The sequence below is a fragment of the Dreissena polymorpha genome, chromosome 4 (genome assembly GCF_020536995.1).
Source record: "Dreissena polymorpha isolate Duluth1 chromosome 4, UMN_Dpol_1.0, whole genome shotgun sequence".
NCBI classification, from domain to species: domain Eukaryota; kingdom Metazoa; phylum Mollusca; class Bivalvia; order Myida; family Dreissenidae; genus Dreissena; species Dreissena polymorpha.
The window spans coordinates 79,509,182-79,523,798 of NC_068358.1; the positions used below are offsets into that span (position 1 = coordinate 79,509,182).

At 36.7% G+C, this 14,617-nt stretch overlaps 1 protein-coding gene across 7 annotated transcripts in view; it reads left to right on the forward strand.

The window, feature by feature from the left end:
- Window positions 1-9,094, forward strand: part of LOC127876711 (S phase cyclin A-associated protein in the endoplasmic reticulum-like) — a 98,735-nt gene extending 89,641 nt beyond the window's left edge. For 6 of the 7 annotated variants that reach the window (XM_052422120.1, XM_052422122.1, XM_052422126.1 and 3 more), the window contains exons 28-29: window positions 4,337-4,397; window positions 4,953-9,094. In XM_052422120.1, the coding sequence (XP_052278080.1) occupies window positions 4,337-4,397; window positions 4,953-5,059 (168 nt within the window). In that variant the 3' untranslated portion in view covers window positions 5,060-9,094. The remainder of the gene's footprint in view (window positions 1-4,336; window positions 4,398-4,952) is intronic. The other variant, XR_008048041.1, reaches the window with a different exon arrangement.
- Window positions 9,095-14,617: the final 5,523 nt, after the last annotated feature.

Sequence of the window (14,617 nt, forward strand, 5' to 3'; positions counted from 1 at the left end):
GACAGTTAAGGTCATGTGGGTGTTAACTGGATGATTTTCAGGACATCTTCAGGGCTTGAAATAGAAGGAACAAAATTTACTTTGGGACACATGGTTTGTTTTCATCTTTCACCTGAGCATGAATTGCTGAAAGTGAGCTATTGGGATCACCCTGTCTTCAGCCTCGATGGTCATGTTGTATGCATCATCAACTTATAGCTCATTACTATTTGCTTCATTTGTTATCAAATGTTGATGCAACTTGGTCAAAATGTCTACCAATATCTTGACAATATCCATGCTGAATTTGAATCAGGTCACTGGCTTACAAAAACTAGGTCACCACGTTGAAGTTTTCAACACATGAATGACCCTATTGATATGAAACTTGATCAGAATGTTTATCTTTGCAATGTCCAGTGTTGGCACAAACCTTGAATACTGCTTGAAAACGGTCTAGGATGCTGAAAAATCCTTTTATTTTTAACCAGAACCTTGACAGTGCTTAGAAAGTAATTTGATTTGAACCATACGTTTTTGAAAATTAAAAATGTAGATAACACAATTCTGGATGCGCTATACCTTTTCCAGATCAATATAAATCCAAGTAGTTTGTTAAAGGCAGGTATCTGGCGAATCCTGGATTAAAGGAAACAGGTTGTGAATGATAATTGCTTGATTCCAGTTTTAAGGAGTTATGCGTGTTACGGACACATTGTTAATGAGTTAGTGTAAGTTTGAATTTTTAATAAGAATGATATTTTTCTATGATACAAACCAATCAGACATCATGTTTTCTGTGATGAGGGGCCAGTGTTACATGATTTGTTATTTTTTCCTTACAGCTTTGTTTCTTACGGGTATATATCTCAGCAGTGCTCCAGCTAGGATTTGAAAAGGGCAGGGGGGGGGGGGCCTATTTTGTCAAAAGGGCACTTTAGAGCGTGCAGTTCTTTGTCAAAAGAGCACTTTCGAACGTGCAGTAGTATCCAGAAATTTAGCTTCCTGTTGCATAATAAATTTATATTATTAATAATTGTTAGAATATATTATTTCTATTTTATTATTAAAATTATTATTAAACCATTTAAATAAAATGTATACAATAAGTTATAGATTAATATCAATTTTATACGAGATTTATAAATTACAATGTCTCCCAAAAAATAAAATAATATTTTTTTAGCTCACCTGATTGCTCAGGTGAGCTTTTGTGACCGGTTTTTGTCCGTCGTTCGTCTGTCCGTCCACATTTGTTCGTAAACACTCTAGAGGCCACATTTATTGTCCGATCTTCATGAAACTTGGTCAGAAGATTTGTCACAATAAAATCTCGATCGAGTTTGAAACTGGGTCATGTTGGGTCAAAAACTAGGTCACTAGGTAAAAAAAAAAGCTTGTAAACACTGTAGAAGTCACATTTAATGCCCAATCTTCATGTAACTTACTCTTTACGTCTGTGTGAATGATATGTTGGTTGAGTTCAAAAGTGGTTCCAGTCCATTGGAAAACATGTCCGCCAGTAAGCGGGGCAGTTTTCCTTATATGGCTATAGTGAAACCTTGTAAACACTCTAGAAGTCACAATTTTTGCCCAATCATCATGAAAGTTGGTCAAAACATTGGTTTTATTGATATGTCGGACGAGTTTGAAAATGGTCCAGATCGGTGAAAAAACATGGCCGCCAGTGGGCGGGGCATTTTTCTCTATATGTATATAGCGAAAACATGTGAACACTCTAAAAGTCACATTTTTTGCCCAATTTTCATGACATTTGGTCAGAACATTTGTTTGCTTGATACGAGAGTTGAGTTGGAAAATAGTTCCATTCAGTTGAATAACATGGCTGCCGGGGGGGGGGGGGGGGGGGGGCAGTTTTCTTATATTTATATAGTAAAAAAAAAATTGTGAACACTCTAGAAGTCACATTTTTTTCCTTATCATCATGGAACTTGGTGAATAGATTTGTTTTAAATATATCTCAGATGAGTATGCAAATGGTCAGATGGGTCAATAAACATGGCTGCCAGGGGGGGGGGGGGGGGGGGGGGGCGGGGCAGTTTTCCTTATGTGACTATATTGAGAGAAACCTTGTGATCGAACACTTTAGAAGTCACATTTTTTGCCTAATCATCGTGAAACTTAGTCAATACATTGGTTTTATTGATTTCTTGGACAAGTTGGAAAATGGCTCTGATCGGTGAAACACACTTTTTAGCTCACCTGATTGCTCAGGTGTGGTTTTAGGATTGGTCTTTGTCCGCTGTCCGTCCGTCCACATTTGGTTTGTAAACACTAGCATTCACATTTCTCAAGAATTCTTTATCAAAGTTGCTGAAAGATCTCAGTCAAGTTTGATGATGAGCAAAATCACATTATTAATACCATAGTTATTGCCCTTAGATTGTCCAAATTTTCATTATATTATACAAAATGCTTGTAAGCAAAGTTTGATATTTGGGGGGTCAACTCAAAATAAAGGTCACCATTTCAAAACTTACAAAAACAAAAGAACTCCCTACGCCAGAGTTTTGGGTCAATAATGATGAAACTTGACCAGGATGTTTGTCTGGTCAATATCTAGGTCATGTTTGACATTAGGTAAAGATTGAATGAACCGACTCCTCTCAGGTGAGCGAACTAGGGCCATCTTGGCCTTCTTGTTTAAATCAAAGGGCAGGGCGGGCGGGCTTTGGAAGGGCAGGCCAGGGCGCCCTTCCATTTAGGCCTAGCTGGAGCACTGTCACAGTTAAAATACTTCAATATTAAGAATGAACGTTTTTCCAAAACCCACTGCATGTACTATGCAAAAGATGACCAAAAAAAAAATATATATATATATATAAATATATATATATATATATATATATAACTTTTTAATATATATTTAAAAAAAATATATATATATAAAGCAAAGTTATACTTTGTTCATTGATGCAAATTCTTTAGGATAGTTTATTGGTGATAAAAATATTTTTTTTAACTTCATAGAGATGTGATTTTTTTTCTCTTATTTGAGAAACTGGGTATAATAAATTTTATCAAATTATGTTCCGAAGTTATTTCTCTCCCTGACACCCAATAACTTATTAAAACGATAGCCATCAAGAGTTATGTGCATCTTTTATCATTTTAAATCATACTTTGAATGCACATTTAAGTGCTACAGATAAATAAATTATCTTTATTCATAATAAGCATGCAATAAAACTAAAAGTTTTATCACTGAATACATTATTCGCCCTATTAAGTTGTTAGTTTTGTCTAGAAACAGCAGTAATATTCAAAATTCAAACTGCTATTAGGTAAACTGATGGGTAATTTTACTGGATTACAATACATTTTTAAAACATTTGATAGTTGTGTGTTCATAGTCCGTTCATAATGTGCTTTTTTTATGCATGTAAACCTTCCAAAATATTATTTGAGCAGCATCTTACAAAGATGGGTTTTATGCCATAAATGATATGGGGCCATTATAAGACAAGCTTTCACAAGCACATAGTCTGGTCAGGAGCTGGGGTGTCTGCGTATGACATCACAAAACTTTGTGTGACTAGTGAACAGGATAGCGCCTTAGTTTAACCCTTTCACTGCTGGAACCGAATTTTAAAGTCCTTTGCAAACAGTTTGGATCCAGATGAGACGCCACAGAATGTATTGTCTCATCAGGATCCAAACTGTTTGCTATTCTGATAGTATTCTTTGAAAAAATCGAAGAAAATGCTAATTTTAGAAATTCAGCAGACAACATTTTAGCAGACGACAAATTTCCCAGCATGCAAAGGGTTAAGTTGCCCAGGGTGATCTGGAGCTATGCTGGCCGCCTATTGCTTAAGACTCGTGTTGGGATGATGCCTCTCATTTTGCAACTTCAGTATGGCCATTAAATATATTGTTTTAGGCCATGTAAGTTTTTCTTTCATATGTGAAGATGATCACTTGAGACATTTTTTCAAATCCATATGAAACTCTAGGGCAGTGTTAGAAGAAGGCCAACATAATTGTTTAGTGTTTGTGATTTCCCCACTGTTCAGGTTATTTTATGACAAAAAATTTAAAGATATTGTGGAATATTTCATTTTCCTTCATTGAGCTTTTACCAAAAAGTACACCCCAGTGATGAGTTTAGGTTCATCTCTTTTGAACAAGTCTTTTAAAAATCATCGTTAAGTATTTTAATCAATTTTGCACTCTCAAAATTTAAATATACCCAATAACCCTCCTACAAGACTTTACTTTTTGACAAGTTGAAGTTTGAAATTAGTATGTGAAAACACTTCAAAACAATATGTCACAGGTCCCTAGTCTCACTTTGTACCATTATTTACCCAGTTGTGTGTTTGTCTGCTTGAAGGAGAAGACGTTGGAGTTGCAACAGATGGCTGCCCAGCCAGTCTCAGCCAGCAAGAAACCAGGTGAGACTGAACACAGTGTCAGAACTTGTACTCTATGTTACCATATATGAAATATTGTTTAGCACATACTTCATATACTCAAGACTCAAGTCTTGCAATGACTTGTCCATATTTGAACAATATTAGAAACAACACTGATTGTGATGGTGGACATTGAGAATGGTTGTGATGATTCTTGGTGTTCATGGCAATCATGATAATGATGACAAATATATTTATGCAGGTGATGATAGATAACCATAATGATCATCAGAAAGATGGGATAATGATGACGCTGTTGAATTCATTGATAATGATGATAGATATTCATACATGATGATTATCATAATTATGAGAAAATCATGATGGTGTTGCAGCTGATGATGATGATTATAATAAAACAGTGATGATTATGGTGAATCAGATGATTATGATGATGATGATGATGATGATGATGATGATGATGATGATGATGATGATGATGATGATGATGGCAATGGAAATGATGATGGCAATGGAGATGACGATGATGATGACGAAGATGATGATGGTGGTGATAATGACATCTAATTTTAGACAAAGAGAAGCGAGACAATCGTGAGGGTGAGCTGCGGATGATGTTGTCCAACCGTATCCCACTGGACCAGTGGACCGTGGTACAGCAGTACTTCCAGGTCAGCTAGTGGAGAAGTGGCTGTCATGGCTACTTGGCAACATCACAGTCTATGGTAATGGATCATCAGTGCTGTTGGAAATACTCGTTTTATCTGCCATTCTTAGAGAATTGGTCTGGGAAAACCGGGCATTATACATGTTAGTAAAGTGTCGTCCCAGATAAGCCTGTCCAGTCTGCAAAAGCTAATCATGGGCACATAAACCCTAAATTGACTTCACTAAGAAGAGGCTTAATTTGAATGAAAAATACTGTAAACGTTGAAAGTGTTATGCATCTGCACAGGCTAGTTTGGGACAACATTTTAAGGGCATAAAATGTTTTCCCAGAACAAAGCATATTATGTTCATGTGGCATTCAAGTAAGCTCAAGGTGACTTTGGTGCAATGCGGGACCACAGGCCCTGTCATCAAGAGAGGAACATACAGTGCCTTGTAGCATGGTGCATTATCTTGATGAAGAAATGAGGTCTCAAGGATGTCAGGGATCCACATTTGAAACAAAAATCATACCATTTGTGTCATTTTGTTCATATTTTATTCCAGTCTCATGAATTGGATATTATGATCTGATCTATCCATTGAATCAAGGCACAAGTGGAAAAGTGTTGTATATGTTTTAAATCTCTTTCTTTTTGATACAGTGATTTCACACTTATGAAGTGGTTAGTGAATGACTGAATATAGTGTATACATTAGCATTGTTTTGAAGTTGGAATACATCTGTTTGGCACATTATTATCAAAGATGTTTTGATTGTGAAAAAAAATCAGCTTTTGATTTTAATAAGGGGCGCCTTTTGAAAGATAACGAGGACCAAACGTGCTTTTTGAATTATACAAAAATAAAATATCACTGAAAATTGTTAACTGTTTCTATTGTTACTTGAGGATTAAAACATCTTTTTATTCATGTATGCCATATTTGGAGGATTTTCTTATATGTGTTAGAAGTGTTTTGTGTTCTTTAATTTATCTTAGTGTGTATATGTTGATTTATTTTATAAATGTGTTTGTTTAGTACCACAATTAGATTTTATATTTGAATGGATGTGTTGAATGGATGAATACTGTATATGAAACATGAAAGTTTATTCACATGGTAGTATGGCTGTTCATAATATTTTTAATATATGAATGTGTGTATTTAATGATGTATGGTTTTGTTTGTTGTTTTTGTAACTGAGGATTCTTGCACATCCATTATATTTTAATGTATATTGATGGTTGTAATGTTTATTTCACTGATGTTGACGATATCCGAGCCATTCATGTCCATTCAGTGTTCTCTGTGATACTATTTTATCATTCCATTCATTCTTGTGGACACATCCTGGTGGGTATGTATTCAGTGTTCATATATTTATTTCAAATCACATTCATTCTCATACGATAGGTTCTATTTATTATTTAATGGTTAATATTTGACAATTATAAGTTAATGCATTTTGCATACAGAAAATTGTCAGTGAACAAAGAAGACACATTCTTGATTACATCACATTACATTTTGTCAGTATTCATTGTCTCATTTGCTCAATACAAAATATGTGAGGGATTTTCATAAGGAAATACCATGGCATTGCTATTTCCACTACAGTTACCATTCTTTTGCTATGGGAAACATTACTTGCATCTTCCCTGGATATATGATCCAAGTCATACGAAAATGGGTCTTATTTCATACCCGGCCAGCGTATCTGCGCAGTCTGGTTATGAGCTACTCTGTAGGCTATAGTCACACAAGATCTGTTATACCCCCATTACCATTGGCTAAATTTCATCCTATCTTCACCAAATTTGGTCAAAAGTTGTATCTAGATGTCTAGGTCAAGTTTGAATATGGGTCATGCCAGGTCAAAAACTAGGTCAAGGGGGTCACTTAGTGTGTTTTAAAGTGAAAGATTGTCCGGATTATAACTATGTCATTTATCGTTAGATTTTAAAATGACTTGGTACATTTGTTCACCATCATGGGGCGGTGTGTTATATGAAAAAAGTACGTCAATATCTCAAAGGTCAAGGTCACACTTGGAGTTCAAAGGTCAAATGCTTGTCCGGGCCATAACTTTGTCATTTATTGTGAGATTTTAAAATCATTTGGCAAATTTGTTTACCATCATTGGATGGTGTGTCACGGAAAAGAATTTTGTCGATATCACCAAGATCAAGGTCACACTTTGAGTTCAACGATCATAAATGAGCTTGTCCAGGCCATAACCATGTCATTCATTGTAAGATTTTAAAATCATTTGGCACATTTGTTCACCATCATTGGACGGTGTGTTGTGCAAAAGAATTACGTCAATATCTCCAAGGTCAAGGTTACACTTTGAGTTCAAAGGTCAAAAATGGCCATAATTGAGCTTGTCCGGGCCATAACTATGTTGTTCATTGTGAGAATTTAAAATCATTTGGCACATTTGTTCACCATCATTGGACAGTGTCACGCGAATGAATTACTTCGATATCTCCAAGGTCAAGGTCACACTTTGAGTTCAAAGGTCAAAAATGGCCATAAATGAGCTTGTCCGGGCCATAACTATGTTGTTCATTGTGAGATTTAAAAATCATTTGACAAATATGTTCACCATCATTGGACGGTGTGTCGCGCAAAAATACTACGTCAATATCTCCAAGGTCAAGGTCACACTTTAAGTTCAAAGGTCAAAAATGGCCATAAATGAGCTTGTCCGGGCAATAACTATGTTGTTCATCGTGAGATTTTAAAATGAATCTGTACATTAATTTTGTTTAACAGTTATTGGACAGCGTGTCAAACAAATTGTGAAAGAATTCAAGAGTTCAAAGGTCAAAATGGCTATAAATGATAATGGCATAATAATTCTTAAAAATCGCCATAAATTAGATTCTCTTGTTTTGTGAAGACAGCATGCAAAATAGTCTGTGCCAATGCGGCACGTGGGGGTATACATCACGTCTGTGACAAAACTGTAGTTGGTCTCGTTAGCAGGGATGGTAGTTGCTGACCAGACTGCGCAATTCACAGACTGGTCAGGAACTGTGCTGGACACATGGCATCAGGTCCATTTTTGCAGGAAGGGTCTCTTTCAGTGCTTGTTTACAATAAACCTGAACTGTCCTAGGCTTGATTAGTGTGTGAAGTATATTGAAATTAACTTGGTGACTTGTGAACATTCACATTTGAAGAAGTAATCTAAACAATTATGTTGATCAATATATAATAATAGTTGCATTGTTTCATTATCTATGACGTTTTTCTAGATTGATAATAGATTTCAATAAACATGTTCCAAAATACAATTGAAACAGAACATTTTTATTTGAGAAACCTGTTGTGTATAGTTAAGATTGTTAAAGAGTATTTTATAGCATTAAGCTCTTCCAGAATAAAACACCTGGGAAGAATCTTACAAGTGCTAAAGTTTTAGATGATCTGATTATTCTGACAATTAATTCAAACAAACTGTTTTAATTTCCCAATCCCATTACCAAGTGTTTATTCTATTCTGACAATGATATTTCTGTTTGTTGCTGAAATGAGAATGTCAGTCAGAAGCACTGTTTAAATGTGAATGATGTATATTTTCTGAGTTAGAACGTTTGTCTGTAGTTTTAAGGTTTTGAGTTTAATACTGTCCTCATTATAATGAATGTCAAAAATAATTAGCAGAGCTGCATTTTAATAGTTAAAAAATAGGTTGATTACATGGAAATTGCTTTAAATATGAAGGTGATGTAAAGTTGTTGGCAAATATGATCTGATATGCTTAAGTCTTCTGTCAGAGGTGTATAGAGTATGCACATTTGTACCTTCCTCTCCAGTAGAGGCTGTATTGTTTTTCAGTAGCATTACTTATTGAGAATGTGAACTCCCAATAGTTTAACAATCTTATCCTAAGTTACTAGAAATGATATAGCATTTACAAATTATTGGCCATTGATTTTGACTGCTTTGAATCATTTGTCTCTTGCTTATTGCATCAAATATTGGCTGTTGAAAGTTTCTGTTCACTTTCTGTTGTGGATCTGATGAACTACAATAAAATGTTATTGTTTGCACAACTTTTTTGTTATAATTGTTTCCTATTGTTGACAAGGAACGCATGTGTGTTATGGTTATATGTAGGGATGTTTTGTAATAGTATGCCTTGGTATTCTCGACCCTGTGTCCTATGACCAACACTAACAAGTTAGCAAAAGACCTGCCAGTGGAATGACGGGAACAAGAGTCATTACAAAAGGTGACCTCTGAGGTCCTTCCAGGGCTGAGGCTGCATCATTTGTCCCCTTGAGTGTCTTAGCACTCCTTTCTTATGAACTCACCTACGCTCAATGTGCTCATGGTGAGCTTTTGTAATTTTGTTTGTCCGTCATGCAGAGCCAACATTTGCCTTGTTAACACTCTTGAGGACACTATTTTCTGATCTTCATGAAAGTTGGTCAGAAGATTTGTCCAAATGTTATATTGTATGAGTTTCTAAATGGATCTGTTTGGTTGAAAAACATTGTCACATGGGGGCAGGGCATTTTTCCTTATATGGCTATTGTAAAACATTGTTAACACTAGAGGCCACATTTATTGTCCGATCTTCGTGAAACTTTGTCAGAAGATTTATCCCAATGATATCTTGGACAAGTTCGTAAATGGTTCTGGTTGTTTGAAAAACATGGCTCTCAGGAGGTGGGGCATTTTTATGCTCCTGGTAGGGTGGCATAAAGCCGTTGAACTGTCAGTCTGTGCGTCCGTCCGGAAACTAACATCGGCCATTACTTTTGCAATGTTGAAGATAGCAACTTGATATTTGTCATGCATGTGTATCTCATGGAGCTGCACATTTTGAGTTGTGATAGGTCAAGGTTATCCTTAAAGGTCAAAGGTCAAATATATGGCTTCAAAGTGGCACAATAGGACGCATTGTGAATCTGTCAAACACATCACTTGTTCCTTATATGGCTTAAGAAAAACCTTGTTAACACTCTCGAGTCTGCATTAATTGTCCTTTCATCATGAAACTGGGTCAGAAGATTTGTCCCAATTATAACTTTAATAATAATTGAATAATTTGAAAATGGTTCCAGTTGGTTGGAAACATGGCCACCAGGGGTTGGGCATTTTTATGCCCCGGTAGGGTGGCATATAGTAGTTGAACTGTCTGTCAGTATGGCAGTCTGTCCGTCCGTCTGAAAACTTTAATGGTCATAACTTTTTCAATAATTAACATAGCAACTTACTATTTGGCATGCATGTGCATCTCATGGAGCTGCACATTTTGAGTGGTGAAAGGTCAAGGTCATCCTTCAAGGTCAAATGTCTAATATATGGCGTCTGTCCGTCCGTCGTTCCAAAAAGTTTAACATTGCCCATAACTTCTACTATTGAAGATAGCAACTTGATATTTGGCATGCATGTGTATCTCCTGGAGCTGAAAATTTTGAGTGGTGAAATGTGAAGGTCAAGGTCATCCTTCAAGGTCAAATGTCAAATATTCCGTCCGTTCAAAAAACTTTAAAATTGGCCATAACTTTTTAAATATTGAAGATAGCAACTTGATATTTGGCAAGCATGTGTATCTCCTGGAGCTGAACATTTTGAGTGGTGAAAGGTGAAGGTCAAGGTCATTCTTCAAGGTCAAATGTCAAATATTCTGTCCGTCCGAAAACTTTAACATTGGCCATTACTTTTTAAATATTGAAGATAGCAACTTGATATTTGGCATGCATGTGTATTTCATGGAGCTTCACATTTTGAGTGGTGAAAGGTGAACTTCAAGGTCATCCTTCAAGGTCAAATGTCAAATATATGGCGTCTGTCCGTCCAAAAACTTTAACATTGGCCATCACTTTTTAAATATTGAAGATAGCAACTTGATATTTGGCATGCCTGTGTATTTCATGGAGCTTCACATTTTGAGTGGTTAAAGGTCAAGGTCAAGTTCATCCTTAAAGGTCAAAGGTCAAAGTTTTCAATATTGAAGATAGCAACTTGATATTTTGCATGCATGTGTATCTCATGGAGCTACACATTTTGAGTAGTGAAAGGTCAAGTTCATCCTTCAAGGTCAAAGTTTTCAATATTGAAGATAGCAACTTGATATTTTGCATGCATGTGTATCTCATGGAGCTGCAGATTTTCAGTGGTGAAACGTCAAGGTCAAGTTCATCCTCAAGGTCAATGTCAAAGGTCAAATTTTGCAATATTGAAGAGAGCAACTTGATATTTGGCATGCATGTGTATCTCATGGAGCTGCACATTTTGAGTGGTGAAAGGTCAAGGTCAAGTTCATCCTCCAGGTAAAGGTCAAAGGTCTTTTATATAAATAAATCAAAGCGGTGCAGGAGGGGACATTGTGTTTCTGACAAACACATCTCTCGTTCCTTATATTTCTATAGTTAAACCTTGTTAACACTATAGAGGCCACATTTAATGTCCGATCTTCATGAAACTTGTTCAGAAGATTTGTCCCAAAGATATCTTGGACAAGTAGGAAATTGGTTCCGGTTGGTTGAAAAACATGGCCGCCAGAGGGCGGGGCATTTTTATGCCCCCGGTAGGGTGGCATATAGCAGTTGAACTGTCCGTCAGTCAGTATGTCAGTCTGTCCGTCCGTCCGAAAAAAACATTGGCCATAACTTTTTCAATATTCAAGATAGCAACTTGATATTTGGCATGCATGTGCATCTCATGAAGCTGCACATTTTGAGTGGTGGAAGTTCAAGGTCATCCTTCAAGGTAAAAGGTCAAAAAAAATCAAAGCGGCGCAATAGGGGGCATTGTGTTTCTGACGAACACATCTCTTGTTTACCGTATATTTCTATAGTAAAACCTTATTAACACTTTAGAGGCCACATTTATTGTCCAATCTAAATGAAATTTGGTAAGAAGATATGTTCCAATGATATCTTGGATAAGTTTGAAAATGGTTCTGGTTGGTTGAAAAACATGGCCACCAGAGGGTGGGGCATTTTCCTCATATGGCTATTATAAAACCTTGTTTACACTAGAGGCCACATTCATTGTCCGACCTTCATGAAACTTGGTCAGAAGATTTGACCAAATGATATCTTGGATGAGTTTGAAAATGGTTTTTGCTGTTTTTTCCTTATATGGCTATAGAAGAGACCTTAACAGTCTTGATGCCACATTTATAGTCCAGTCTTCATGAAACTTGGTCAGAAGATTTGTCCAAATGATATCATGGATGTGTTCGAAAATGGTTCTGGTCTGTTGAAAAACGTGGCCGCCAGGAAGCAGGGAATTTATCCTTATATGGCTATAGTAAAACCTTGTTAGAAGTCTAAAAGTTACATTTATTAATCACTCTTCATGAAAGTTGACGTTTTGGGCCCACTTGTTCCATATATTGCTATAGTAAAACATTCTTAACACTTTGGATGCCACATTTATTTTCCGATCTTCATGATATCATGGGCGAGTTGGAAAATGGTTCCTGTTGGTTGAAAAACATGGCCACCGGGGGGGGGGGGGGGCTTTAATAAAAACTTGTTAACGCTGTTTAAGTCACATTTATTGTCCAATCTTCATGAAAATTGGCAAGAATATTTGTTTTAATGATATATTGGACGAGTTTGAAAACGGTTCTGGTCAGTCGAACAGAAAGGCCGCCAGGGGAGGGGAATTTATCCTTATATGGCTATTGTAAAACCTTGTTAGCACTCTAAAAGCTAGATTTATAGTTCACTCTTCATGAAACTTGGTCAGAGCATTTGTTCTAATGATATCATGGGCTGCACAGAATAGGTCACTTCCTTTGTATTTCTGGCGAGCGACTTTTGGCCTTTCAGAACGTCTTATTAATTTACTAGACTCACAAACGTGGATGCGAATTTGTAGTCATAGCTAAGCTGCATTTTTCAGCTATTAAATTGTTAACATATTTAAAATTTTGGTGTTGTCATATGTTGGGGGGGGGGGTAAGCCGGGGGGGGGGGACCCTACCTGTCCGGTATAGTGTCCACCAACAAAATTCACATGCTTTCTGGAACGAGGATTGAACTCCGGTCGCCAAGGTGAGAAGCGCGAGTACCGGTACCATCCACTGCGCAAACCGGACAGCCTCTTTATTCTATAACCTCGTGTGAAATTCCAAGTATCGGATTCCATCACATGCGACGGAAAGGAAATAATGTAAGTTTGAGATGGGCCTTATTTCTGCACCACTGGGTTGAAAGACCTAGATATAACTTCATCACTGCTTATCGACTGTCCTTGGATAGATCAGAGAAACATATATACCTGAAGTCGGTCGCTGTGAAAAGAACAAATGCCAGCTGAGTTACTTGTCAAATGATAAATTATATTTTGATGTGAGGGTAACATGTCGACATACCACCGAGCCCCTAATGATCTCTCATAACCTTTGTTCATTTAAGTGCTTAGAACATTTCTTTCCACTTAATCAATGGGACATGCCGCCTCACCGCACGTGGCTATAATCTGAACGTTCAAGGCATTTTAATAATAGAAGTGAACCTCCATTTTAACAAAAAATAACTCTGGGAGTCATTAAGAATTTCTTACTTTTTAAAAATAAAAAACTTATGCCAGATAAATAGTTTCTACTGCAAGAATGCACCTAACGACCAGACCACGCCCCACGTGATCCCGCAACGCACGAGAATCTAGCGGCATCCGCGTGTTTATCAGGAGGGTCCTCTCTCGACCTCTGGCAAATCCCGCCCAGTGTTTTAGGAGACAATAAAGGCCACATTGCACTAAATTCCACAGTGTAACATCAACGTTTTATCACTTAGGTACCGCTCACGTTGCATGATGCCCTAAAATAATCAAACACATGCGTAGCTATGATGTCGATTTAAGAATGAATGTGCTTCAAAATACGTTCCTGCTCATTTGTCATGAAATGTATTTTCAGTTGGTCAAATATACACTTGCGCTGTTGGTCGGTGTGCAGTTGGCCTAAATTAGCAGATGTTCATGGTCGCAAGTGAATAATACAATTCACGTTAAGGTATTACGAATTTCAACTTATGTTAAACAGAGTGTATTTCTTGCTGATAGCCCAGTTTCATATATGCTTTTCTGTGCCAAATTGCAAAAAAAGTCGCATATTTACCTTGGCAATCGTCTTATATATTATTCAAAGGGAATCACATTCTATAGAATCTAGTAGAGCGTATGTTGAAATTCAATGTTTTCAGTAAATAAACTACTTGCATATTGTGTTTGCAAGAAGAAACAAACATGGACGAACGAAAGAAATAGTCCCCGTCGTATGTTGTCTCTATCCAGGGCCGTACCCAGGAAATTTTTACTGGGGGTGGCCCAAACGGGGAGGGTGCCCCTCCCGAATAGATTTTTTTTATTAGGCACTGGTCAATGTGAATTTTAATGCGTATAAAAACCTTATTTAGTGCTGTAAATTTCTGGTATATAACAAGTAAATCAGCACCTCTCTGAAGTCTAAAGCTTTAACCATTGGTGTAAAATTCACACACATGTTTAAAGCTTCAGATTTCAGAAATGCATGATGTTTTATGTAAAAGGAAAAGCAACATTTGAAACTCAAAAACCTTTATTAATAAATGTAACATAATATATGACTC